General features: G+C 43.6%; 1 protein-coding gene across 6 annotated transcripts in view; it reads left to right on the top strand.

Annotated features, from left to right (window-relative positions):
* CHST3 (carbohydrate sulfotransferase 3) overlaps nt 1-13,340 on the top strand; it is a 78,965-nt gene extending 65,625 nt beyond the window's left edge. For 3 of the 6 annotated variants that reach the window (XM_058188501.1, XM_058188503.1, XM_058188505.1), the window contains one exon: nt 5,085-13,340. In XM_058188501.1, the coding sequence (XP_058044484.1) occupies nt 5,085-6,324 (1,240 nt within the window). In that variant the 3' untranslated portion in view covers nt 6,325-13,340. Of the gene's footprint in view, nt 1-1,768; nt 2,039-2,937; nt 3,092-5,084 lie in introns of those variants that run through there. The other 3 variants (XM_058188502.1, XM_058188500.1, XM_058188504.1) reach the window with 3 other exon arrangements.
* Nucleotides 13,341-25,691: the final 12,351 nt, after the last annotated feature.

Here is a 25,691-nt window from a genome sequence, read left to right as displayed (position 1 = left end):
TATACGATCAGAGGCAATAATAATATAATTATAAGTAAGTATAGGAGAAGTACTTTCATACTTTCTTGCTACTACTCACATACATTGAAGAATCAGTTTATAAGGCTACGGCTGGACCGTGCAGGGCAGTCATCTAGAATGGCAATCATCATTGCATACAAACAGGATTGGAAAGCTTCAGAATGCCTTAAAATGTTGCCAGAATCTTTTTGAGAAGTTACCCAATTTCAGTTAAAGAATTAGGAACTATACGATCCCGTTAAAAGCAGCAATTTTATATGTACACAAACACATGCTCATTAATCATCAACTATATTAAGGAATAGTACAGTTACAAGCCCCCCAAAAATTAGAGAAACCACATTCAGTCTGCATTTTCTTGCAAAACTCTTGTCTTTTGATCTGGATTCCAAAGCCAACTGTAGATTACTTTCCAGGGGATGGAACTACCTATCCACACTAACTGAATTCCTGGATATAGAAGGGATGAATGTGATCCTTAGATCACTGTTTCTCAACCTTGGTAACCTTAGGATTTGTGAACTTCAACTCCCAGAATTCCCCAGCCAGCACACTGGTTGGGCATTTTTCGGAATTGAAGTACACACATCTTAAAATACTCAAGGTTGAGAAACACCGATCTAACTCTAGGACAGTGTTGGCCAACCTTTTCGGCACTTGAGTGCTGAAACGAGGGGTGCGTGTGCACATGTGGATGCTGGAAACCAGAAGAGCAGCCACGCGGTGTGCCTGCACGTGCCAGGAAGATGATCTTCCGGTTTCCAATGTGCGCATGTGCACCGGCCACCTAGTATTCCAGTTTTTGGCACGCATGCACGTGCAAAGACCAGCTGGCCAGTGTGCCAGCATGCGCTGGAAAACAGAAGATCATCTTCCCAGCGTGCGCATGCATGCCGGGAGACTGCTCTTCTAGTTTACAGCATGCACGCGTCCCCCTATTTTGACACTCGGTGCAGCCGCCCGGTGCGAAGATGATCTTCCAGTTTCCAGTGTGCATCAGGTGCCTGGGACGGAACCAACGCACTGGCTCCGTCTCCCTGCGGCGGGGAGCGGCGGTCCGAAAGTCTAGGCGAAGGAGAAAATGATCTGACCATGACACCGATTCTTTCACTATATCTCCTAAAACCAGATCATTAACCCACTGACCAGAGATAAAAATCAAGTCAAGCGTGCCTCCCCCAATGTGTGTAGGGCCATCAGGTTAAATCAGGGGTCTGCAAACTTGGCTCTTTTAAGACTTGTGGACTTCAACTCCCAGAGTTCCTCAGCCAGCTTTGCTGGCTGGGGCATTCTGGGAGTTAAGTCCCAGGCTTAGAGTTGACAAGGTTGGAGGCCTCTGCGCTAGAAGACCTATAAGGTCCCTTTCAATCCTGTTATTGATTGTTTCCTGATTGCTTAATTGTACCTTATGACTATCTTTAAGTATTGTAAATGTTGTACCTTGATGAAGGTATCTTTTCTTTTATGTACACTGAGAGCATATGCACCAAGACAAATTCCTTGTGTGTCCAATCACACTTGGCCAATAAAAAATTCTATTCTATTCTATTCTATTCCATTCCATTCCATTCCATTCCATTCCATTCTATTCTGTGTTCTGCATCAGGATGAATTCAAATCACAGCTTACCATAATGTGTGAGGCCAGCAATTATCCAAGAAAAGGCTTGAATCTATATGCATTTATTTTGCCCTTCAGCCTAACGTTCAATCCATTCTATCTTCTCCTTCTTTCTACAGGAGAACATCTCCTGAAGAAGATAAACTAATCCCAGACACTGCTTTCCATACCTCCGAAAAACCGCAGGACAAGGAAAGTTTCATTTTCCCTCCGCGAGGGGATTTTTGCTGGCAGGCTCTTGAAAAATACATTCTTTTCCCATGGATAAAATCCTCACCTTGTCTCAAGACATCTGGGAACTGCTTCACCGCCTGAGGATGAAGAGCAAGTATGCCATTCTTCTGGTCTTTGTGGTAGCCCTTGTCATAATTGAGAAGGAGAACAACATCATCTCAAGGTAGGGAAGGGAAGGAAAAGAGGCTGTGCTGGAAAAGAGGCTTTCTTGGTCTTCTTCTCTGCCCTTCAGGCTGCACATTGTATCTTACCGAACTTGCCCACAACCACAGTACCACCAGTTCAACCTGTCTTTTGGAACCAGGTAAAATATTAACACTTCCCAGTCTGAAATTAAGTTGCATCTTTATTCACGAGTGCGGCCAGAGGACTCTCTTAAGCATCGACTGAGATCAGTTATCAGTCAACAATGCTTTATTCCTCAAGCCAAAGGGAATGAATATGAATACACACTCACTCCCTAACCAACGAATAAAATATAAATTGAATACAATGTAGAAGCTGAATGAATAAATAAATCGCTTGTACACAACTGTCCCATCTGGCTGAGATCACGTATCACAAGCATGATTGGTTAAATCAGGGGTCTGCAAACTTGGCTCTTTTAAGACTTGTGGACTTCAACCTTGGCAACTTTAAGACTTGTGGACTTCAACTCCCAGCAAAGCTGGCTGAGGAACTCTGGGAGTTGAAGTTCACAAGTCTTAAAAGAGCCAAATTTGCAGACCACTGGGTTAAATAAGCCACATTTGATAGGATTTCTATAACAAAGCTGTGGGTTAAAAAGGACAGGTCCTGAAAATCCTACCACAGCTAGGAATTCATCAACATTAAGCTACTAAGACGTTGAGCTTGTCGATTGAAAGGTCGGCAGTTCAGCGGTTCGAATCCCTAGTGCTGCGTAATGGGGTCAGCTCCTGTTACTTGTCCCAGTTTCTGCCAATCTAGCACGTAAACAATGCAAGTAGAAAAATAGGGACCACCTTTGGTGTTCAGTGTGCCTTTGGCCTTTAGTCATGCCGGCCAAATGACCACGGAGACGTCTTCGGACAGTGCTGGCTCTTCGGCTTTGAAACGGAGATGAGCACCGCCCCCTAGAGTCAGGAACAACTAGCAGATATGTGCAAGGGAAACCTTTACGTTTTAAGCTACCTAGGTTAGACAATAGAGGTCTACCTGAAGAAATAATTTGATTTTTTTTTAAAGACAAAAACTTGTAAGTATGTACATTATTTTTCTATGTACTGTATATCTTTACTTTTTTGTTCAGGTTCTATGAGTGAATACATAATTTAACTGTCTAATTTAGCAGGAATCCATCTGCAATGTTAATTTAGGGCTACATGTAGACAGGCCCTTCAAACAACATTGAGCATCCAAATTACTAAAACTCGGAGGCATTGTGATAAATCATTTATGGTAACAGGACTGAATGTTTAGGATATACGATCAGAGGCAATAATAATATAATTACAAGTAAGTATAGGAGAAGTACTTTCATACTTTCTTGCTACTACTCACATACATTGAAGAATCAGTTTATAAGGCTACGGCTGGACCGTGCAGGGCAGTCATCTAGAATGGCAATCATCATTGCATACAAACAGGATTGGAAAGCTTCAGAATGCCTTAAAATGTTGCCAGGATCTTTTTGAGAAGTTACCCAATTTCAGTTGAAGAATTAGGAACTATACGATCCCGTTAAAAGCAGCAATTTTATATGTACACAAGCACATGCTCATTAATCATCAACTATATTAAGGAATAGTACAGTTACAAGCCCCCCAAAAATTAGAGAAACCACATTCAGTCTGCATTTTCTAGCAAAACTCTTGTCTTTTGATCTGGATTCCAAAGCCAACTGTAGATTACTTTCCAGGGGATGGAACTACCTATCCACATTAACTGAATTCCTGGATATAGAAGGGATGAATGTGATCCTTAGATCACTGTTTCTCAACCTTGGTAACCTTAAGATTTGTGAACTTCAACTCCCAGAATTCCCCAGCCAGCACACTGGTTGGGCATTTCTCGGAATTGAAGTACACATATCTTAAATAGCCAAGGTTGAGAAACACCGATCTAACTCTAGGACAGTGTTGGCCAACCTTTTCGGCACTGAGTGCTGAAACGAGGGGCGCATATGCACATGTGCATGCTGGAAACCAGAAGAGCAGCCACACGCTGCGCCTGCACATGCCAGGAAGATGATCTTCCGGTTTCCAATGTGCGCATGTGCACCTAGTGTTCCAGTTTTTGGCGCGCATGCATGTGCAAAAACCAGCTGGCCAGTGTGCCAGCATGCGCTGGAAAACAGAAGATCATCTTCCCAGCGTGCGCATGCATGCCGGGCGACTGCTCTTCTAGTTTACAGCATGCACGTGCGCATGCATGTCCCCCCATTTTGACACGCGGTGCAGCCGCCCGGTGCGAAGATGATCTTCCGGTTTCCAGTGTGCACATGGGCACCGGGCGGCTGCTCTTCCAGTGCTCCCATGTGCGTGAAGACCAGCTAGCCAGCACACTGGGTGACGGCTCACATGTCCAGAGAGATAGCTCTGTGTGCCACTTCTGGCACATGTGCCATAGGTTTGCCATCACGGTTCTAGGATGTGCTAAGTTCCTTGCAGGCCAGAGAGATTCTGTGGAAGATGCTCAGTCGTTCCTCAGCAGACAATTGAGAGGGGAAGATGATTCTGAAAATAGAAGAGAAGAACCTGGCTTGGATGAAGAAACCCATTCTATCCATCTCAGAATAACATGCCTGCTGTCTCTTTAAATATCACTGCTGTTCTTGGCCCTGATCGGGGTGAAATCCAGCAGGTTCTGAAAGGTTCTGGAGAACTGGTAGCGGAAATTTTGAGTAGTTCAGAGAACCAGCAAATACCACCTCTGGCTGGCCCCAGAGTAGGGTGGGAATGAGGATTTTGCAATATCCTTCCCCCAGGAGTGGGCAGGGAATGGAGATTTTGCAGTATCCTTCCCCTGGAGTGGGCAGGGAGTGGAGATTTTGCAGTATCCTTCCCCTGGAGTAGGAAGGGAATGGAGATTTTGCAGTATCCTTCCCCTGGAGTGGGAAGGTACTGAAGATTTTGCAGTATCCTTCCACTGCCATGCCCACCAACCCCCAGTTTTGCCCACAGAACTGGTAGTAAAAAAAAATTGGATTTCACCACTGGCCCTGATGATTGTATTCTTTCTCTTCACAGGGTTTCAGACAAACTGAAGCAGTCTCCCCAGTCCCTGCCGGAAGCCAACAGCACTGATTCCGGGTTGATGCCGCCAGAGAATGGCTCCCTCTTGTCACTCAGCGCACTGGACCTTGCCTTCTCCCAGCTGAAGCACCGGTTGCAGAACATCACTTTGCAGCTTGGGGGCACTCTGTTGGCCCCCACTCAAAAGACCCGGAAACATGTTCTCCTCATGGCCACCACCCGTACCGGCTCTTCCTTTGTAGGAGAATTCTTCAACCAGCAGGGCAACATTTTCTACCTCTTTGAACCGCTGTGGCATGTAGAAAGGACGGTGTCTTTCGAATCGGGCGGCGCCAATGCGGTGGGATCGGCCCTTGTCTACCGAGATGTTTTGAAGCAGCTGTTCCTCTGCGACCTTTACATTTTGGAAAACTTCATCATCCCATTCCCAGAGGATCACCTGACTCGGTTTCTCTTTCGGCGTGGTTCAAGTCGCTCGTTGTGCGAGGAGCCTGTTTGCACGCCCTTTGTCAAGAAGGTCTTTGAGAAGTACCACTGCAAGAACCGCCGCTGCGGCCCCCTGAATGTGACCCTGGCAGTGGAGGCCTGCCTGCAGAAGGAACACATGGCCCTTAAGGCTGTCCGAATCCGACAGCTGGAATTCTTGCGTCCGTTAGTCGAAGACCCCCGCCTGGACTTGAGGATTATTCAGTTGGTGCGAGATCCTCGTGCGGTGCTGGCCTCCCGCATGGTGGCTTTTTCGGGTAAGTATGACACCTGGAAGAAATGGGCTAATGAAGGTGTAGCAACCCTTAACGAGGATGAAGTCCAGAGATTGAGAGGCAACTGTGAAAGCATCCGACTCTCGGCTGAACTTGGTTTAAAGCAGCCGGCATGGCTTCAGGGTCGCTACATGCTGGTCCGCTATGAGGACATTGCCAGATCCCCCCTCCAGAAAGCCAAGGAGATGTATAAATTCACCGGCATCGCTCTCACCACGCAGGTGGAGGACTGGATCCGGAAGAATACACAGGCCCCTCAAGATAGCAATGACATCTACTCCACCCAGAAAAACTCCTCTGAACAGTTTGAAAAGTGGCGATTCAGTATCCCCTTCAAACTCGCCCAGGTGGTACAGAACATCTGCACACCAGCCATGAAACTCTTTGGCTACAAATTGGCCAACAGCGCTGAGACTCTTACAAACAGATCCATTAGCTTGCTAGAAGAGAGAAGAAACTTCTGGATCACGTAAATCCACCACTTCATTGGTGGATTATTATTTTTTTTCAGTCGTGGCGTTCTTTGAATTGAGAAAGAGAGAATGCAAGAATATATTTATATATATTGAGGAAGGAACACATGGGCAGGAAGTGTTGGGGGAGAAGTTGCTTCCACTCATCTCGAGCGAAGAGCTTTTGGCTTTATCTGGAAACAAGCATCACTTACGGGCATATTTGACGCTTCCAGGTGGATTATAATGGGACCACAACACTGGCATAAGGAAGTATTCTGAAGCTAACACAGAGTGGAGGATTAAACTCTGTGCCCCAGTTTCCCTACCTCATGTCCACATGCTTTCTGTCTGGAGATGTTGTCTCTCACTTTCACCGAACATCCAAAGAGCGTGAATGTTTTATATTTAAAATAAATTTATCACTTGGAAGAAAAAAAACCATGGGCTTCTTGGCTTGCCGAGAACCTATGAGAGAAGCAGAACGTTGCACTGATCTCGTCTAAGGAAGCCTTAAAGAATCTGTCAACCCGATATCTGGGAAGGGAAGGAAAGAAACTTATTTAGCACAACTGAAAGAGCGAGAAAGCTGACTGCTTCATGGGTAGACAGAGTGTGTTTTGTACACCTTTTCCCTCAGACCCTCAGATAAATTGAGGCCTTGTTTAAATGGAGGAGGTGTGACTGGAGAAGAGAGATGCATGGCATAGAACAGAGGTGGCTCTACCTGTAAGTAAGGAGACTTCGGGCCACACACAGTTTTATGCACTTAGTATTGTTTTTATCCTAACTCACTCAGTGCTTTGAGAGATTTAAAGCAAACAAAGCAATGAAATATTCTAAGAGAAAGAGACTTGAACATTACTCACCCTACATCTGTGGACATGAACTTTTCTTACGCAATTAGTTGTTATGCCGTCCATTGGCCTTTCTTTTTTAAGTCTTTTTATCTGCTTTTCTTACTTATCTCTGAATCAGTTGCACCAACCTTCATCTGGTGTCTGGGACACTAAAGTGAAGAACGCCACTTTCTCATCCAATGAAAGAAAGCGGTGGCTTTAATTGTATTTTTCTCCTTCATCCCTATAATTGTTTCTATCCTTCAGTGTGATGTTGGAAATTGCCAGCATTTCCCTTCTGTAATTTCTGGGGAAATGGTTTTTCTTCCAAACCACATTTGTCGAAGCAGAAAGAGGAAATCTTGGAAGGGAGAAAGCAGCTGGACTTGGTCAAGAGGAAGGCAGCAAAAATAACCGGAAGAGAAAAAGGCCCTCTAGTTGCCACTCTAATATTCCTCTGACTAATTTCCAGTGCTGGATCATGCAGGAAACATCTAATGAATTTCATTTAGCTGTTCGTCAGAAGCACTTATGAACATGGTAGAAGGTATAATTCCTGACTGGGAATTTGGTATTTCATCCCGCAGTGGAAACCGTATCAGAATCTTGATTGCCAAAAAAACGAAGTACCCACTAGGGCAGTGTCGGCGAACCTATGGCACACGTGCCAGAAGTGGCACACGAGGTATGTGTGGCCTTGCTGGCTCCTCTTCCGCGTTCCTGTGATAACACGTGCGTTGGTCAGCTGGCTGTCGCGCACGTGGGAGCGGCAGAACCAGGAAGAGCGGTGTTCTGGCACATATGCAGAGGCCGACACCTGACCTTCTGGGTTGACCTTGCGTGCATGCGCAATGTCCAGCTGTTCGTCAGGCACGCTTCCATGCCAGTACCGGGTGTTTGGGTGCCGGCTCACGCATGCGCGATGGACCGCCAGTCTTCCAGGTATTGCCGCTCCCACATGCACGAAGGCCAGCGGGGCCACGCATACCTCGTGGGATGGTTTCACGTACCAATTCCGGCACGCGGGAACGTCAAAGCTTCGCCATCATGGCACTAGAGGGTAATTCAATCTGGTTTTCTCTGAACCTGATTGGAGTCCAATACACACACACACACACACACACACATTCCCAGGAATTTTATCTGAGTGGTAACATTTTCAACATATTCAATTCTGGGAAGGGTTGACATGGATTATCACATCCCATTTTGAGTTAATAAATGGATAGATTAATATCAGGGACCGAACACATACACAAACAAATATTTGTCACCTCTCTCTGCAGTTTCATTAACAATCAGAGTCACATGTGACTGTCTGGCAGTGCTAATTTAACACCTAACCTCCACATTTTCTTATCTGTAGTGAGAAGAACGTTTAATGCTCCAGCAGTTTTCCTCCTTTTCCCTAACAAAAAAAGACAATCCTTTAAATAACTTATTTCTTCTTGTCCATGGATCACTGCTGTGAATAGGCTACCGCATTTGTTTTGATACACTGCGAGTAACAAAGATCGATATGCCCATGATTTGGTTTCATGGCATTGACGGAGTGAGCAGGAATGGGCTTTGCTTAGATGTGGCAAGAATGTGTAATCACGAGTATGCCTTTCCCCTCTTTGTTTCGCCTGCAAGGACGAGTACCAGCTTCCAAACAGGGTATGATAATGCAGATTTATCTCTGACTAAACCAGTTCTGAGATACCATTAATTTCCTCCAAGGTGCCAAATCAGAACTTTTAAGGCTGTATGGCCCCACTGCATGTCTGAATTGCAGACAAAGCTGGATTGTTTACGAAAAAAGTTATCAAGAAAGAAAAAGATGGAGCATCGGCTAACAATCCCACAGTTGATTCCAGCTTATGATTTGATTTTCCCACTTACATTAGTGGTGCCATGTCTCACATGATTCATACACTGTGTCAACTTACCCTCAAATATAAATCATACCAGTCTTTCACTTAGTTAGTTGTCCCATCTCTCTTAACCCACGGCAAAGATGTCTCATCCCCTTGCACCACAAGTGTACTCTTGCACATACCTTTGTGTCTCTGACAAGTCTTTTGATATCCCTCTATAACCAGTGGTGGGATTCACTTATCTTCCCTATCGGTTCGCAAATGTGAGTGCGCTCACTCCGCTCGTACGCGGATGCGCACAGGCTTCTGCGCATGTGCAGTATGCACGTGTTACGTCAGGTAGGGTGGGCGGAGCCTCCTGCCATCGCCACTACCGGTTCACGCGATCCGGCTGAATCCCACCACTGTCTATAACCTTGGATGAGCTCTTTTTCAGAACCACATCGAATTCTCTTAAAGGAAGCGTGTTGAAATATCCCTAACTATCCTACAAAAACATTCTGAATTAGATGTTTCAACCAGCACTGTATTAGCTGCACAATAGTGTTTTTTTTCCCCCTTTGTGGTGGACTATTCTTACATTTCTCTGTTTGGTGGCGACGCTGGTAGAGCTGGGAAATTTATCTTAATTTTATTATGATTATTTATGTGAAAGAGCTGGGCTGGATTAAAAAAAAACCCCAGCAAATTCCTGCCTTATTTTGAACATTCTGTTCTTTTCTTTTTGAAAGCTGTAAACTCTGGGGTTCGTTCATTTATTTATTGTATGGAGAAGATAACTGTTGCTTTGGTAGAAGGAAACAAAATTGCACAAAAATAAATAAAAACAATTTCCCCCAAGAATCGGAGGTCAACTTGATTTTCCAAAGTAGGGGGGTCAATTTATTTTCCAAAGCACCAGGGGGCAGGACAAGAAGCAACGGATGAAAACTAATCAAGGAGAGAAACAACCTGGAATTAAGGAGAAACTTCCTGATAGTGAGGACAATTAGCCAGTGGAACAGCTTGCTACCAGAAGTTGTGGGTGCTCCATCACTGGAGACTTTTAAGAAGAGACTGGACAGTCACTTGTCAGGAGAGGTACAAGGTTTCCTACTTGAGCAAGGGATTGGACTAGAAGACTTCCAAGGTCTCTGAATTGAAGAAAAAAAATTAAGGTGATTGCAGTTAAATAATTTGCATTTATATTTTTCCTTTTTAAAATGCAACTCCTTTAATTTTGAAGAAAGATTTTATTTAAAAGAAGGAACAGGATAGGAAACAATTTCATTCCATTATTCCTGTATAAGCTTGGAGCATTACACCTTGGAGCACTGTCTTGGAAACTGATTAAAAAAGCGATATGCCGCCCTAAGTAATATTTTAATTTATAGACCGCCCTTCTCCCGAGGGACTCAGGGCGGTGAACAGCCAGTTAAAATACAGGAAAACAGACAATATTAAAAAACAACCCTTAAAAAACTCATTCAATTGGCCAAAACTAAAACACAATTACACCCTATAAATTATTAAAAATTTAAAACCCCAATTAATCAAATTAAAAAAATTTTTTTAAAAAATCAAGCCTGTCCAGCGAGACGGAACAAATAGGTTTTAAGTTCGCGGCGAACTTAGTATATTTTCTGGATCCTCTCTTCAACATAAACTTTTTTTGCTGCACAGAAACAAATGATTTATTTTTTTTTCCATAAAAAGAAAAATGCGCAGCTGCAATCACACCAACATTTTAAAGAAAGTATGCCCAACGTAGTGCGTAGAATATCCTTTTATTCTCTTTTAAAAACACCCTTAACATTTAATGAAGGTTGGAAGAAAGGAACGATATTGCGTGCAGTTATATTCCACCAGCACCAAAACTCAACACACATTTCTGTATTGAAGCCAGCAGGCCTTACGTATCCCTGCATTTGCGAGGTTTGTGGTCAGACTCTATTTATCCTTCCCCTATGAGGGATTGGTTGATCTGAAATGAAATGATCTGTGTTTTGTATATGGTTTCGCATGCAATTGGCAAAGATCAGCTGGCAGCCAGAATCTAGACTGCATCTTCTATCTCTGGACAGCCATCTTGCTAATCCTGAAACCAATTAATTCTAATTCCCCCTTCTGCATTTTGGCAGACGCGGAAGTTTTTAGTTCTGCAAGACTGAGGGTGTCTTTATAGAGATTATTTATTTAAGTTTATATGGATACTATGCAGTCATACTGTATGAAGTATGTATGTGGGCTTCAACGCCATAATCCCTGGCAGTATTCCTAATTCCAAAAAGGATGGAAAACAAGCCAAGCCTGGAATCCGGTCTCAGGGTAGGAGCAGCAGACCCATAAAGGGATACTAGAGGCATTTGACCTTCCTAGAACAAGGGTATAATTCAAAGGAAGACTTTTAAAGAACTTTAGTGAACATATCTCCACTCTGAGAAAGAGGGAAGGAGGCCCTGACCTTTTAAAATAAAAGCCAATAGCTTTTAGTCTGCTAAATTATAGCAAAGCAAGTTTTCCAACATCTTCCATCACCACTTTGTTTTTGGACAGTTGATGCCCTAACACAGTGTTTCTCAACCTCTGCAACTTGAAGATGTGTGGACTTCAACTCCCAGAATTCCCCAGGCTGCATGAGTCCCCATCCATTATAGACGCATTTGGATTACCATACCTGGTCCATACAAATTGGAACGGGCAGTAGATGGCAGCAAAGGAAGTTTTCTCTATCTAGTATCCATGACCTACACCAGGGGTGTCAAACTCAATTTCTTTCAGGTGCCGCATCAGGGTTGGGTTTGACCTTGGGGGTGTGTGGCCAAGGTGGCCGTGGCCAGCTTGATGTCACTTGTGTCAGGGCGCTCAGCCAGAGAAAACGGGCTCCCGAGCTTCCTTTTCGGCTGCAACAGCCTCCTGTGCCCCTCTGCCAGCAAAAATGAAGCTCGGGGGTGTGTGTGGAGCCCTTCCGGCCTCCATTTTTGCTGGCAGAGGGCTGTTGCAGCTGAAAACAGCCTGGCCAGGCCTCACACAGCCCTCCCGAGTTCCGTTTTCACTGGCAGAGGCACCGTGGGCTGGTCTTTCGCTGTTTCCAGGGCAGACCCGTCCTACACAATCTCCACAAACTTTCAGAATACCAGTGATGTATGGACTTAAGCCACTGAATTCTGAGAGATAAAGTCCGCACATCTTGGATTGGCCAAGTATGAGAAATATTGTAGTATACAGCCCACGTTCCTTTTAAGAGCTGAGAGATAGGGGTACCATTCCTCCACTTTCTCTTCTTGGAGTGTGAGTGGACTCCCCCCCCCATTTTTACCTAGTGCATGCCCTGTTATACAGATAGTCCTTGACTTACCACCATAACTGGGACCAGAATTTCCATTGCTAAGCAAAATGGTTACTGAGTGAGTGGTGCCCAATTTTACAACCTTTTTTTTTGACACGGGTGTTGTTGTGATCCAGACCCCAGTAGGTATTAGGAAACTCAGTCAGTGTAAAAACAAACAAACTTTATTTGAACAGCTGAGAATTTACTCATTCTCAGCGTAGTTCAACTAAATTAAAGCAAATTCCTCCCAACACAATTCCTCAATCCTATCACCAACCTTGGTCCAATTAGGCAAACTGCCAAAGGCCTTTCTTGGCAAAAGTTCAGAAGTCATTGATACAAAATAAATGCAACAAGACGAAGCTATCAACAGTGTTTTCCAGCAAAGAGCCCAAATGCCATTGCTGGTCTTTAAAGCCTTATGGAAGGGGCCAATCATCTCTTGGCCCTACTCAAGCAAAGAGTTGTCCTCTCTGCTTGAGCTGCTCTTATCTTCTGGCAGCTCTTCTCATGTGTGCATTAGGAACAGGCTCCTCCTATTCCTCTGCCTCACTACTGTCAGTCTCTGGAGGCTCTGGAGTCCACACCTCACGCCCCGAAGGCCATGGCCCCCCCTCAGCCACCGACACAGAGCCCTCATCCGGGCCTTCCCCAGCCTCCAGGACTGGCCCACGCTCTTCCTCAGCCTCATCACTGTCCGAGTCTGTTGCCAGCTCCGCAGGCTGCTGGTGGACCACAACAGGTGTTAAGCAAGTCAACTGTTATTAACTGAATTCTACTTTACTCATTGACTTGTCGGAAGCCAGCTGAAAAACTTGCAAATGGCAGCCACATGATCTCAGAAAGCTGCAACTGTCCTAAGTATGTACCAGTTGCCGAACACTTGACTTTTGATCACGTGAGCATGAGGGTGCTGAGACAGTCCAAGGGCCAGGCCCAAGTCACTTTTTTCAGTGCTCTTCTAACTTTGAACACTTGCTAAATGAATGATTGTAAGTCAAGGACTACCTGCATCCTATGTCAGGGGTCTCCAACCTTGGCAACTTTAAGACTTGTGGACCTCAGCTCTCAGAGTTGAAGTCCACAAGTCTTAAAGTTGCCAAGGTTGGAGACCCCTGTCCTATGTTTTATTTTTCAGTTATACTGACCACCAAGAGGCACCAGGAGACCCAGTTCCATCCGTTATTAGGACTTTTCAGATGCAGGTAGCTAGATGATGTTCTGGGGGATTCAAACCAGTGGTGGGTTTTAAAAATTTTTACTACCGGTTCTGTGGCGTGGCTTGGTGGGTGTGGCATGGCTTGGTGGGCGTGGCTTGGTGGGTGTGGCATGGCTTGGTGGGCGTGACATGGCTTGGGTGTGGCATGGCTTGGTGGGCGTGGCTTGGGTGTGGCAGGGGAAAGATACTGTAAAATTTCCATTCCTTCCTCACTCCAGGGGAAGGTACTGCAAAAATCCCCATTTCCTCCCAATCAGCTGGGACTTGAGAGGCAGAGAATAGATGGGGGCAGGGCCAGTCAGAATGTTTACTAACAGTTCTCCAAACTATTCAGAATTTCTGCTACCGGTTCTCCAGAACTGGTCAGAACTTCCTGAAACCCACCTCTGATTCAAACCTGTTCAGATCCTAGTAATAGTCCCATGTAAGCAAATTAACCTAATGTCAGACCTGGAAGCCATATTTTACTTTTGTGCCTTCAGGCTCCAGGCCTGCCATGATCCTACTGTGGGGAATTGGGAGTGGGGGGGGATAGCCCAGAGGGAAGTAGGTTGTAGCCATAATAAAATTCTTTGTAGAAAAGTCAAGGCCAAGGTGCCTGGCAGTTGTGCCAAGAAGAGGAGGAGGATATCTTTTGTTACGGACTGAATATGATTGGAGACATGGTGGACATGTGGGCAAGGTCTTGAACTTTCTTCTGGGTGAGGAAAACCTGGAAGCTCTCAGATTCGGGTTTTCCCAGACGTGCCAATATGACACCTTTAATAAAAGTTAGCTTTGAGGAACTTCAAGCCTCGGAGTTTGATTTTGTTGTGGGTGTTACTTGGAACCCTGACATCTAAAGCAATTGAATTCAGTATTGCTGACCTAATAGTTTCCTTCTTCATCCTTTAAAATTAATATCTTATCCCTCCAAACTGCAATAGAAGATTTGGGCTCTGAGAGAGAGACTGAGGCTGCCAAGTTGTGGTCGATTTTCCAGGCAATAAAAAGCTGATTTCTTGTGCTTTAATCTGTCATCTCATTAACTCCTTTGTCCCAGTTTCTTTCTAAATCCCAGAGCGATAAAAGCTCTCCTTTTTAAGCCTGATCGTTAAATGGACAATACTCTGACAGAAACAGCCTGTTTCAGTTGCTTTAAAATCGGAATATCTGTGGAGAGGATATATGACATGTCACACATTTTAAAGCTGCAGGGGTTTCTTGCATTGAAGAAAGAATAATAAAAGAAGAAAGCAGAATCAGCTACGTTCTGTGGCTGGAGATTGTGCCCAGCTGGTCTTTGGCAGCAAGAAATAAAACTAACAAACAATATATACTGAAATATGTCCTCTGTAGGTAAATAAAGATGGAAGTGGGTTACAAAAATATATTAATAGCTCAACACAACAACAGATTCCAGTGTTCAAGTCTATCACGGTTCTTCTTGATTCTAAGGGTTAGTTATTCCCCCAGCTTGATATCATCTGCACAATTGATTAGCTCTCCTTCTATCTCCTCATCTAGATACTTTATGAAGATGTTGAAGGATACTGGGCCTAAGGCAGAACCTTGGGGTACCCCGTTGCTTAATTCCCTCCATGTAGATGTACCATTGAGAACCTGCTGAGTGTGGTTGGTCAGCCAAATCCTTGTGGCGAGATAGATGCAAACAAATGTAATAATTAATTAATTTAAAAAATCGATACAATCTATTCCACATTGTTCTATCATCCCAAGAAGTAGGTTGTAGTCTACCTTGTCAAATGCCTCACTGAAAACTGAATGACGCCAGGTCTGGAAGCTATCTTTTGCATTGGAACTTCAGGCCTGCCACACTTACTACTGTGGGAAACTGGGAGGGGGGATTGTATGGAGCCAGGGTGATATATAATCATAATAACATTCCTTTCTCAAGAAGTCAAGGACAACTTGCCCTGCACCTGGAGGATTGGAACTGGGAGGCATCTCCAGTTGGAACGATGTTTGATTGGATCATATGATGGACATGAGGGTGCTGGGCAGGGACTTGGACTTTCCTTTGGGTGGGGAAAACCTGAAAGATTTCAGATTTGGGTTTTCCCAGATGTGTCACTATGACATCTTTAATAAAATGGAACTTTGAGGAACTTCAGGCCTCAGAGTCTTCTTTCATTGGGGATGTTACTTGGAACCCTGACAAATGAACTGTTTGCAGCATTTCCTTTATCCACTAATTTAATTTAATATTAATTAATTTAATATCCTTAAGATTTATATTGACTGTTTCCCTATGACTATCATTAAGTGTTGTACCTTATGATTCTTGACGAACGTATCTTTTCTTTTATGTACACTGAGAGCATATGCACCAAGACAAATTCTTTGTGTGTCAAATCACACTTGGCCAATAAAAAATCTATTCTATTCTATTCTATTCTATTCTATTCTATTCTATTCTATTCTATTCTATTCTATTCTATTCTATTCTATTCTATTCTATTCTATTCTATTCTATTGCCCTATTTGTTTCTAGGTGCTAATAAATTCACTGCTCGATTACCTTTCCAGGATCTTCCCAAGTATTGATGTCAGGCTGATTGGTCTCCGGATTCCCCCCTCCCCCTTTTGGTAGATTGGAATCACATCATCTCTTTTCCAGTCTTCTGGTAGTTCCCTGGTGCTCCAAGAGCTCTGAAAGATTATCATATTCAGTGGTTCTGAGATCACGTCTGCCTACTCCTTCAGAACTCTGGGGTGTAATTCATCTAGTCCAGTGATGGCTAACCTTTTTGCCATTGTGTGCCAGGATGGGAAGCGGGGGGGACAACACACGTGTGTGCCCACACCCAATTCTATGCTCCGCCCCCTGACACTCCACCCCCCATTTTCACCCTCCCCAGACTCCTAGAGAAGCTCTGGAGGCTAGGGACAGCAAAAAAGTGCCTTCCCCACCATCCCCCGAGGCCCTGCAGGGGCAGGAAACAGCCTGTTCTGGTGGGCTGAGCTCGCGTGCCCATTGATATGGCTACAGGTGCCACCTGTGGCTCGCGTGCCATAGGTTCGCCATCACGAATCTAGTCCTTGGGATTTGAATTCATCTGGAATAGATAGGTGTTGTCTTAGCATTAGCGTGCCTCTTTTGACTTGTATTCCAATTCTGTCTCCTATGGGTGCTGCTTTTAGTTTGCACTATTTGAAGGGCTTTTGGGTCCAATATAAAAATTGAATGAGTAAATTTGTTAAAAGGGTATTCATGCATTGGATTTGTGTTCTTATTTTACATCGAAATGGGGTACAAGCTAAAATGAGATTTCTCTGGTGTTTTCATCCGGCTGATGTTTTAGGCAACACGGAGGATGCCACAGCTAGTAAAACGTAACGTTTGCTTCACATTGTTTAGGAGTGCGGTTTGCTTTGGAAAGAAATGCCATTAATAGGGCTTAGGGTATTGCAAACCAAACAGCCTCAACATACATTTTAAGATGTGAAAAAGATTAAAAGAAATATAGGAAAATGCATCATACTGAATCTTTTAACAAGAGGCAAAAAGGAGCAAGTGATTTTCTATATGCTTATTTTTAACCCTTCCCAGGCATTCTTGCATCCTTATTGCTTCTTGACCGTTTTTTAATTCCTTATCAGAAATAAGAAAGGAGTAGGAAAAGAGAAGTAAAAGTGAAGCCCTGTTTCATGTTTCATTCCTTGAAGGGGAAGTGATAGTTTTCCAAGCAAACCTGTAATATGATCCTTTAGAGAAGTGAAATATGTAATTCATGTTCAAGGATGAGTTACTTTGCAGACGAGCAGGGCTGTTCTCATCTCATCCAGTCCTGATATTGACATATATACCGGTAAATATATTTTATTTATTTGCCTGCCATCCTTTATTATTTTTACAAATAACTCCAAATTGCAAACATGTCCAACAGACCTTCCTCCTCCAATTTCCCTATGACGTTGGTTGGGCTGAGAGAATGACTAGTCCAACAACACGAAACTGGGAAACTGAGAGTTTGAATTCTGCCTGAGCCATGAAAACCAGTTGGGTGTTGTTGGGCTAGTCATTCTCTCTCAGCCCAACCAACGTCTTGGTGTCTTAACCCCCTAGACCAAACTGGTTGTATTGCTAAGTGCAATCCTTACAAATGGGGGAATAATGATTTCTATTCTACTAGTAAATCCTTTCTTTCAAAGATACGCCAGAAAGAGGAATAATTATGAATTATAATTCAGTTGAATTACCTGATACACTCAAGGGTGTGGTACAGTGGTTGGATTCAGCCGGTTTGGGCTGATTCAGGTGAACCAGTAGTTAAATTGCTGGCTGGCCACCCCTCCCCACTCCATCCCTTCCAGGAGTACCCACGGGCCCCATTTTGGCTCCCAGGTAAATGCAGGGAGGCCTACTTGGCCCAAAACGGGGTGTGTGCGGGGTGCAGCATGCCCCCTGTGGCACATTTTCACTCCCAGGGGGTGAAGGAGGTTGAGTGCTGCCTGTCACACCCCCTGGCCACGTCCACCTTGGCCATGTCCATCCAGCCGGTCATTAGGGCAGAGAACCGGTTAAATTATTTGAATCCTGCCACTGGATTGTAGTAATACGTACAACCGTGCAGTCCTGTACATAGGCAAAGTAGTTATGGCAAATTCTCTTGAAACATTACAGCCGAATATCTACCAATAAAAAAGATTATGTGGGAAATGGGAAAAACCAAGACGAGTAAGAGGAATTCTAAATTAAGATCAGTCTCAATAGTCGCCTAGTATCAGTCTTGCTTTCAAAACATACATGGAGTTGTGCAGATTGGTTGAAAAGAGAGGAAGTGCCTCTTGCTGAGACATTGTTAGGCAGAGCCTATGTTCATTTCCTCATTTTTTAGAGCAATAGTGTCCCATTTTTATAGGAAGCAATAATAAGAAACACCATCTTTGGAAAGACTCTGGTTTGCCCCACTGCTGTGCTCAGCAAACCTGAAAATTCACGTTCGGATGTCTCAGTTTGCTCTCTCAAAGATCCTATTGTTGGAACATTTAAGAGGCAGACTAGTTCAACCCAGAGTTCATTTGAGGCACGCAGGATCAGGCTCAAATGATCCTATTTCAGACACTTTACGTGAAGACCCAGCTCTCTGGAAAAAGGTCTAATGCTTGGAAAGGGGAAAGGGAAGGGAAGAAGAGGTTGGCCAAGTAATACCCCCAACGAAATCAAACTCTGACACTTGAGTTTCCTCAAAGCTAATTTTTATTAGCGATGTCATATTGACACATCTGGGAAAACCCGAATCTGAGAGCTTCTGGTTTTTCCTCACCCAAAAGAAAGTTCAAGTCCTTGCCCTTCATCCACATGTCCATCACACAAACCAATCGGGTACCCTCCGGAACAGAAGATACCTCCGTCTCAGCATAGCTGCTGGGCACAACAGCCTTGTCTTTCTGGAAGGAATGTTATTTTGACTACATATCATCTTCACTCCATACAATCCCCCCTCCCATTTTCCCACAGTAGAGTTTGTGGCGGGCCTGAAGGCTCAAAGGTAAAAGATGGCTTCCAGGTCTGACACAGTGATGGATAGATTATCTTGGAAAATATCTATCAATGTGGGCACTAGGAGTTGCAAGTGACTTGATGGCACATATACTCAATTTTCACCCAGTCAACTGCTACACAAAGGTTTCGTGTGATGGACATGTGGATGAAGGGCAAGGACACAAGATGTGCAGTGGCCTGCGAAATGCTCTATAGAACATTGTTGAGCCTTGTTTACATATTAGAACAGTGCACACCTCAAAAATGATTTGAAAGTGATTTGCTTCAGAATGTACAGCAGCATGAGCATAGTACCTTTTAAAGAAGCTATGTCTTTTTTTTTAAAAGGTTTTCACATAACCTGGAAAAATGATGCAGTTGTTTTAAAGAGCTGTTGATCTCACATTGCAACATGTTCTGAAATGCTTCTTAAACATGTTTAAAATATGCAAGCTTTGTCTTCACTTCACATCTGAAAGGAATGCTATGTTAAGAACATAAGCATAGATACATCTGGTGTGATTGAATCTCGACTAACCATAATCAGCCACTGCTTCTGAGATGTCTGCAAGCAGGTCTGAGATAGCCTTCTGCATTTTCCTAGCAATCTCTATTTAAAAACATGTTTCTTTTCATGCTGGAGATTGTTGTGTCTTGCCCGCCCTCAGAGCAGCTGGGGCCTTCTTATCTGCTCCCGAACACGGAGGAATGTATGCCTCCCGGCCCCAGTCCTGGCTCCATGCCCAGACAAACTGCAGAAGAAGGAACACCTCCCGGCCCCAACCCTGACTCCATGCCCAGGCAAACGGAGCAGCTAGACCCCTCCCCCTCCTCCACAGCATGTGAGCCTGAGGATGGTTTATTACCAACAGCTGATTGGAGTGACCCTCGCATCAGAAGATTGGATAGGCAGAGGCAACAGAAGGAAGGGACGGGCAGGCCTTAATGAGTGCTGAGTCATGGAGCCACACCCCATGGCCTATATAAAGGATCTGCTTTCTGGCAGTCTCTGAGTCAGGCAAAGTCGAACTTATCTTGCTGAAGTCACTTACTGGTCTCCTGCCTGCTCTGAGGACTTTGCTAGGACTTTGGGCAGAGCTGCAGAGGCAAGCCTGATTCGGATTTCCCTGACCCAGCCGTCAGCGGAGGAGTGGGACACGACAGAGATAGCACATAAACACCAGGACTAGCAGTCAGCCTAGAGCAGGGGTAGTCAACCTTTTTATACTTACCGCCTACTTTTGTATCTCTGTTAGTAGTAAAATTTTCTAACCGCCCACCGGTTCCACAGTAATGCGCCTTGTATCATCATCTGCGCATACTTTTCATGCATCATGGATTGGGTTTGGGGGGGGCACTGGCTACCAGCTCTGCTTGTCTGTTACAGCTGGGTGGTGTGTGGGGAGATGTGCGAGCTATTCTGGGACGAGGCTCTTTTGTTTGCGGTCGCACTATAGCGCCATTTAGTTTCACTTATGTAACGTGAACTAAACTTATGCGCGGGCGATACAAATAGTATATTTTCAGAAATTTAAATTGTCACGGGGAATTTTATGAAAATCTAATGAAAATGTTTTTAAATAATGCTATAAAATTTTTTTTTAAAGTCAATTAAATTTAAAAAAAGGAAAGTGCTTCAGTATCAGACAAAACCCCTATCGCCCACCATGAAAGCTGGAACGCCCACTAGTGGGCAGTAGTGATCACAGAAAAAGAAGTGCAGGACCTATTTCACAGACAAAAGCCAGGAAAAGCTCCAGGCCCAGACAAGATAACTCCTTCTTGCTTAAAAGTCTGTGCTGACCAATTGGCCCCCATCTTCACCCATATTTTCAATAAATCACTAGATATGTGTTATGTTCCTTCTTGCTTCAAACGCTCTACCATCATCCCGGTGCCGAAGAAACCCACCATCAAGGAACTGAATGACTACAGACCAGTTGCTTTAACATCTGTAGTCATGAAAACCTTTGAAAGGCTAGTGCTTTCCTACTTGAAAACCATCACGGATCCGCTGTTAGACCCCTTGCAATTTGCATACCGAGCAAATAGATCAACAGATGATGCTGTTAATATGGCTCTGCACTACATCCTACAACATCTTGAGTCTCCAAAGACCTATGCAAGGGTCCTTTTTGTAGACTTTAGTTCAACATTCAATACCATCATTCCAGACATTCTTCTAACTAAGCTAAACCAGCTACAGGTACCGGAACAGACTTGTAAGTGGATCACAAGCTTCCTAACAAACAGGAAGCAGCAGGTGAAGCTAAGCAAGATCACATCAAATACCTGTACAATTAGCACAGGGGCACCCCAAGGCTGTGTGCTCTCCCCACTTCTCTCTGTATACCAATGACTGCATCTCCAACGATCCATCTGTTAAGCTACTGAAGTTCACAGATGACACAACAGTGATCGGTCTCATTCGAGACAATGACGAATCCGCATATAGACGAGAGGTCGAACGACTAGCCTTGTGGTGCAACCAAAACAATCTGGAACTGAACACACTCAAAACCGTAGAAATGGTGGTAGACTTTAGGAGAAACCCTTCCATACTTCCACCTCTCACAATACTTGACAACACAGTATCAACAGTAGAAACCTTCAAATTTCTAGGTTCTATCATATCGCAAGATCTCAAATGGACAGCTAATATCAAAACATCATTAAAAAAGGACAACAAAGAATGTTCTTTCTGCGCCAACTCAGTAAGCTCAAACTGCCCAAGGAGCTGCTGATCCAATTCTACAGAGGAATTATTGAGTCTGTCATTTGCACCTCTATAACTGTCTGGTTCGGTTCTGCAACCCAACAAAAAAGACACAGACTTCAGAGGATAATTAGAACTGCAGAAAAAATAATTGCTACCAACCTGCCTTCCATTGAGGACCTGTATACTGCACGAATCAAGAAGAGGGCCGTGAAAATATTTACAGACCCCTCACATCCTGGACATAAACTGTTTCAACTCCTACCCTCAAAACGACGCTATAGAGCACTGCACACCAGAACAACTAGACACAAGAACAGTTTTTTCCCGAAGGCCATCACTCTGCTAAACAAATAATTCCATCAACACTGTCAAACTATTTACTGAATCTGCACTACTATTAATCTTCTCATAGTTCCCATCACCAATCTCTTTCCATTTATGACTGTATGACTATAACTTGTTGCTGGCAATCCTTATGATTTATATTAATATATTGACCATCAGTTGTGTTGTAAATGTTGTACCTTGATGAAGGTATCTTTTCTTTTATGTACACTGAGAGCATATGCACCAAGACAAATTCCTTGTGTGTCCAATCACACTTGGCCAATAAAAATTCTATTCTATTCTATTCTAGGGACCAGGTTGACTACCACTGGGTTAGAGCTAGATGGCTTACCTAAGCACATTGGAAGCTGATTAATAGCTGGCAGAATTTGTATCTATTTAAAAACCTAGAGGTTGAAGACAAAGGAAAAGGACCCCCCCCCATAGATCATCTCAAACTGATTGGTCCTACATCTAAGGAAGCAACCCTCTCTAAGATGTTATTTAGACCCAGCTTGCTTCATTGTGTAGTGATGCTTCAATCTATTCCCTTTTCTATCTATTGGCATCTGATTACATAATCATTAGGTATGCCAAGAAGGGGGAGAATTAGACATATGTTTGGGAAAAAATAGTCTGGCAAATCAGTTCTATAAATCCATTGCATCAAAATCAACAATATGTTTTGGAATAACTAAATAACTAAAAGCTAATACATTGATTATTGCTTCGGTACATTGCAGTTTGTCTGTATGTCCATCCATTATTCTCAGGGGAATGGAGTGACGAGAGAGGAAGAGAAGGGTAAGTACCTTTTGAGAAGAATGATTGCTTATTTCCTAATCAACAATCGCCAATTTAACTAACGTCTCTATCAATCTATTCTTGTGCAGTGCCCACATCATTAACATCCCATTGTGCATTCTTAGCATCTTGGAATGAAGGCAGAGAGCAGGCTGAGATTCAGGATAACCATTCATGCAACGCAAACATAAAAATATGGGCGAAGTAATAATACTTCCAATGTGCATGGGTGCATATGTATGCATTCATGAACTTTAAACCGAATTACTATAATTTAAGATTTTAAAATGGATTGCATCTCCTTTGGTGAAGTAGACAATGTGCTCATTTGGTCTGCTCTTCTCAGGTTTAAATAAAGTACACTATAAATAGAGGTACAGGTGAACTGGGAGGAAGGAGATGCAGGTTCTTTGTCCAAACTCTCAGTGCATCCTTCTTCACAAGGTTGTTACTATGAGAAAGATAGGAGGGAGTCCTATGTATGCTGCCTCGAGCTCTAATAGAAGAAATGGGATATAAATCAAATTGATAAGGATAGTTGGCCAGCCTTGGATGCACTAGAAAGAAAAGACAATTATCTGACCACACAACACAGTGAAACTCTTCTGCCCACATTATTTAACCCTTTCTATCTACCTTTCAACAGTCATGATGTTCACACAAACAAAAAAAAAGACCATCCAAAATTATACCACTTTAGCTTGAGGTCGGATAAAAATATCTAGATTAAAAAAAGCAGTGTGTAGCCAGTGCAATCCTAGGTTGCATTAACAGAGGGATATAAGATCACACAAAGTATTCGTACCGGTTTATAAAGCCCTAGTAAGACCACGCTTGGAATACTGCATTCAGTTTTGGTCACCATATTATCAAAAAAAGACATAGAAACTCTGTAAAGAGTGCAGAAAAGAGCAACAAAGATGATTAGGGGGCTGGAGGCTAAAATATAAAGAATGTTTTCAGGAATTGGGCATGGGTCAGTGGTGGGTTTCAATTTTTTTTTACTACTGGTTCTGTGGGTGTGGCTTGGTGGGTGTGGCAGGGGAAGAATACTGTAATATCTCCATTCCCTCCCCACTCCAGGGGAAGGTTACTGCAAAATTCCCATTCCCTCCCAATAAACTGGGATTTGGGAGGCAGAGAATAGATGGGGGTGGGGCCAGTCAGAATTTTTACTACCGGTTCTCCGAACTACTCAAAATTTCCGCTACCGGTTCTCCAGAACTGGTCAGAACCTGCTGAAACCCACCTCTGGTATGGGCAGTCTAATGAAAAAGAAGAAAAGAAAAAGTGGGCTGACATGGTAGCCGTTTTCCAAAATTTAAGGGATTGCCATAAAGAAGAGGGAGTCAACCTATTCTCCAAAGCACCTGAAGGCAGAACAAGAAGCAGTGGAGGGAAACTAATCAAGGAGAGAAGCAACCTAGAACTAAGGAGAAAATTCCTGACGATTAGAACAGTTAATCAGTAGGAACAGCCTGCCTTCAGAAGTTGTGGTTGCTTCATCACTAGTGGCTTTTAAGAAGACAGCCACTTGGTTGGAATGGTATAGGATCGACTAGAAGACCTCCAAGGTCCCTTCGAACCCCGTTATTCTGTTAAAAAAGGTTGACACCTTTTTTGACACCTCTCTCTCCCTAACCAGCCAACACCCCTGGAGTTTCATATTTGCAAAGCGAATTCAGTCCTTCTCGATTGTAATAATTCCCAATATGCCAACCGCAATCAAGGGCATTCATTTGTGCAGTTCTAGTAATGCCTTTCCATCAGACAGGCTGTTGACGTGTGGTTCAAAATTAACCAGACACCAGCGGGAGGTGGCAGCAACTTTGCTCCTGGTCTTCTTAGCTTCCTTTCGCCTGCTTTGCTATTCTGTTTGGAGATTCTAAATGACTACCCTACAATTTGATAGAATAGAATAGAATAGAATAGAATAGAATAGAATAGAATAGAATAGAATAGAATAGAATAGAATAGAATAACAGAGTTGGAAGGGATCTTGGAGCAGTGGTGAAATCCAATTTTTTTTACTACCGGTTCTGTGGGCGTGGCTTGGTGGGTGTGGTGTGGTTTGGTGGGTGTGGCAGGGGAAGGATACTGCAAAATTTCCATTCCCATCCCACTCTGGGGCCAGCCAGAGGTTGTATTTGCTGGTTCTCCGAACTGCTCAAAATTTCTGCTACCAGTTCTCCAGAACCTTTCAGAACCTGCTGGATTTCACCCCTGCCTTGGAAGTCTTCTAGTCCAACTCCAGCAGGAAACCCTATACCACTTCAGACAAATGGTTCTTTAAAACTTCCAGTGTTGGAAAATTCACAACTTCTCTTCTGGAGACAAGTTGTTCCACTGGTTAATTGTTCTGTCAGGAAATTTCTTCTTCTAGGTGAGTCTCAGCAAAAGCAAATTCTGTGAAAAGGCCTCAGAATTTCACCTAGAATAACCTGTGTGGAAAAAAATATATAGAAGAAATGCCTAGAGACCGTTGACTTTTCAGTTGAATACTGTTTTGCTTTAGAAAATTATACCTGTAAGATCATGGAGGGTTTGCTAGATTTTATAAGTCCAAATATTTCCATTATCCTAAATATAATGCCAACATCCTCACACTTCATCCTAGCCTGTTTTACCAGTATGACTTTTTGCGGTCTCAAGTTTTATATCAAAAGAGAACCCCAAGACAAAACACTTTTGCAAATCCTGAAACTATGACTTCATCTCCCACCTACTCATAGGTAGAACATGCAGAGGGTTGCAGATAAAGGGGCCAAGAGAAGAGTTCCGATTAACAGCACACCATTCTGATGATTTCTGTCCCTCAAGCAA

The sequence above is a fragment of the Ahaetulla prasina genome, chromosome 6 (assembly GCF_028640845.1).
Source record: "Ahaetulla prasina isolate Xishuangbanna chromosome 6, ASM2864084v1, whole genome shotgun sequence".
Taxonomy (NCBI): Eukaryota; Metazoa; Chordata; class Lepidosauria; order Squamata; family Colubridae; genus Ahaetulla; species Ahaetulla prasina.
Note: the sequence above shows the minus strand (reverse complement) of the source record. Positions and strands in the feature narration are given on the sequence as shown.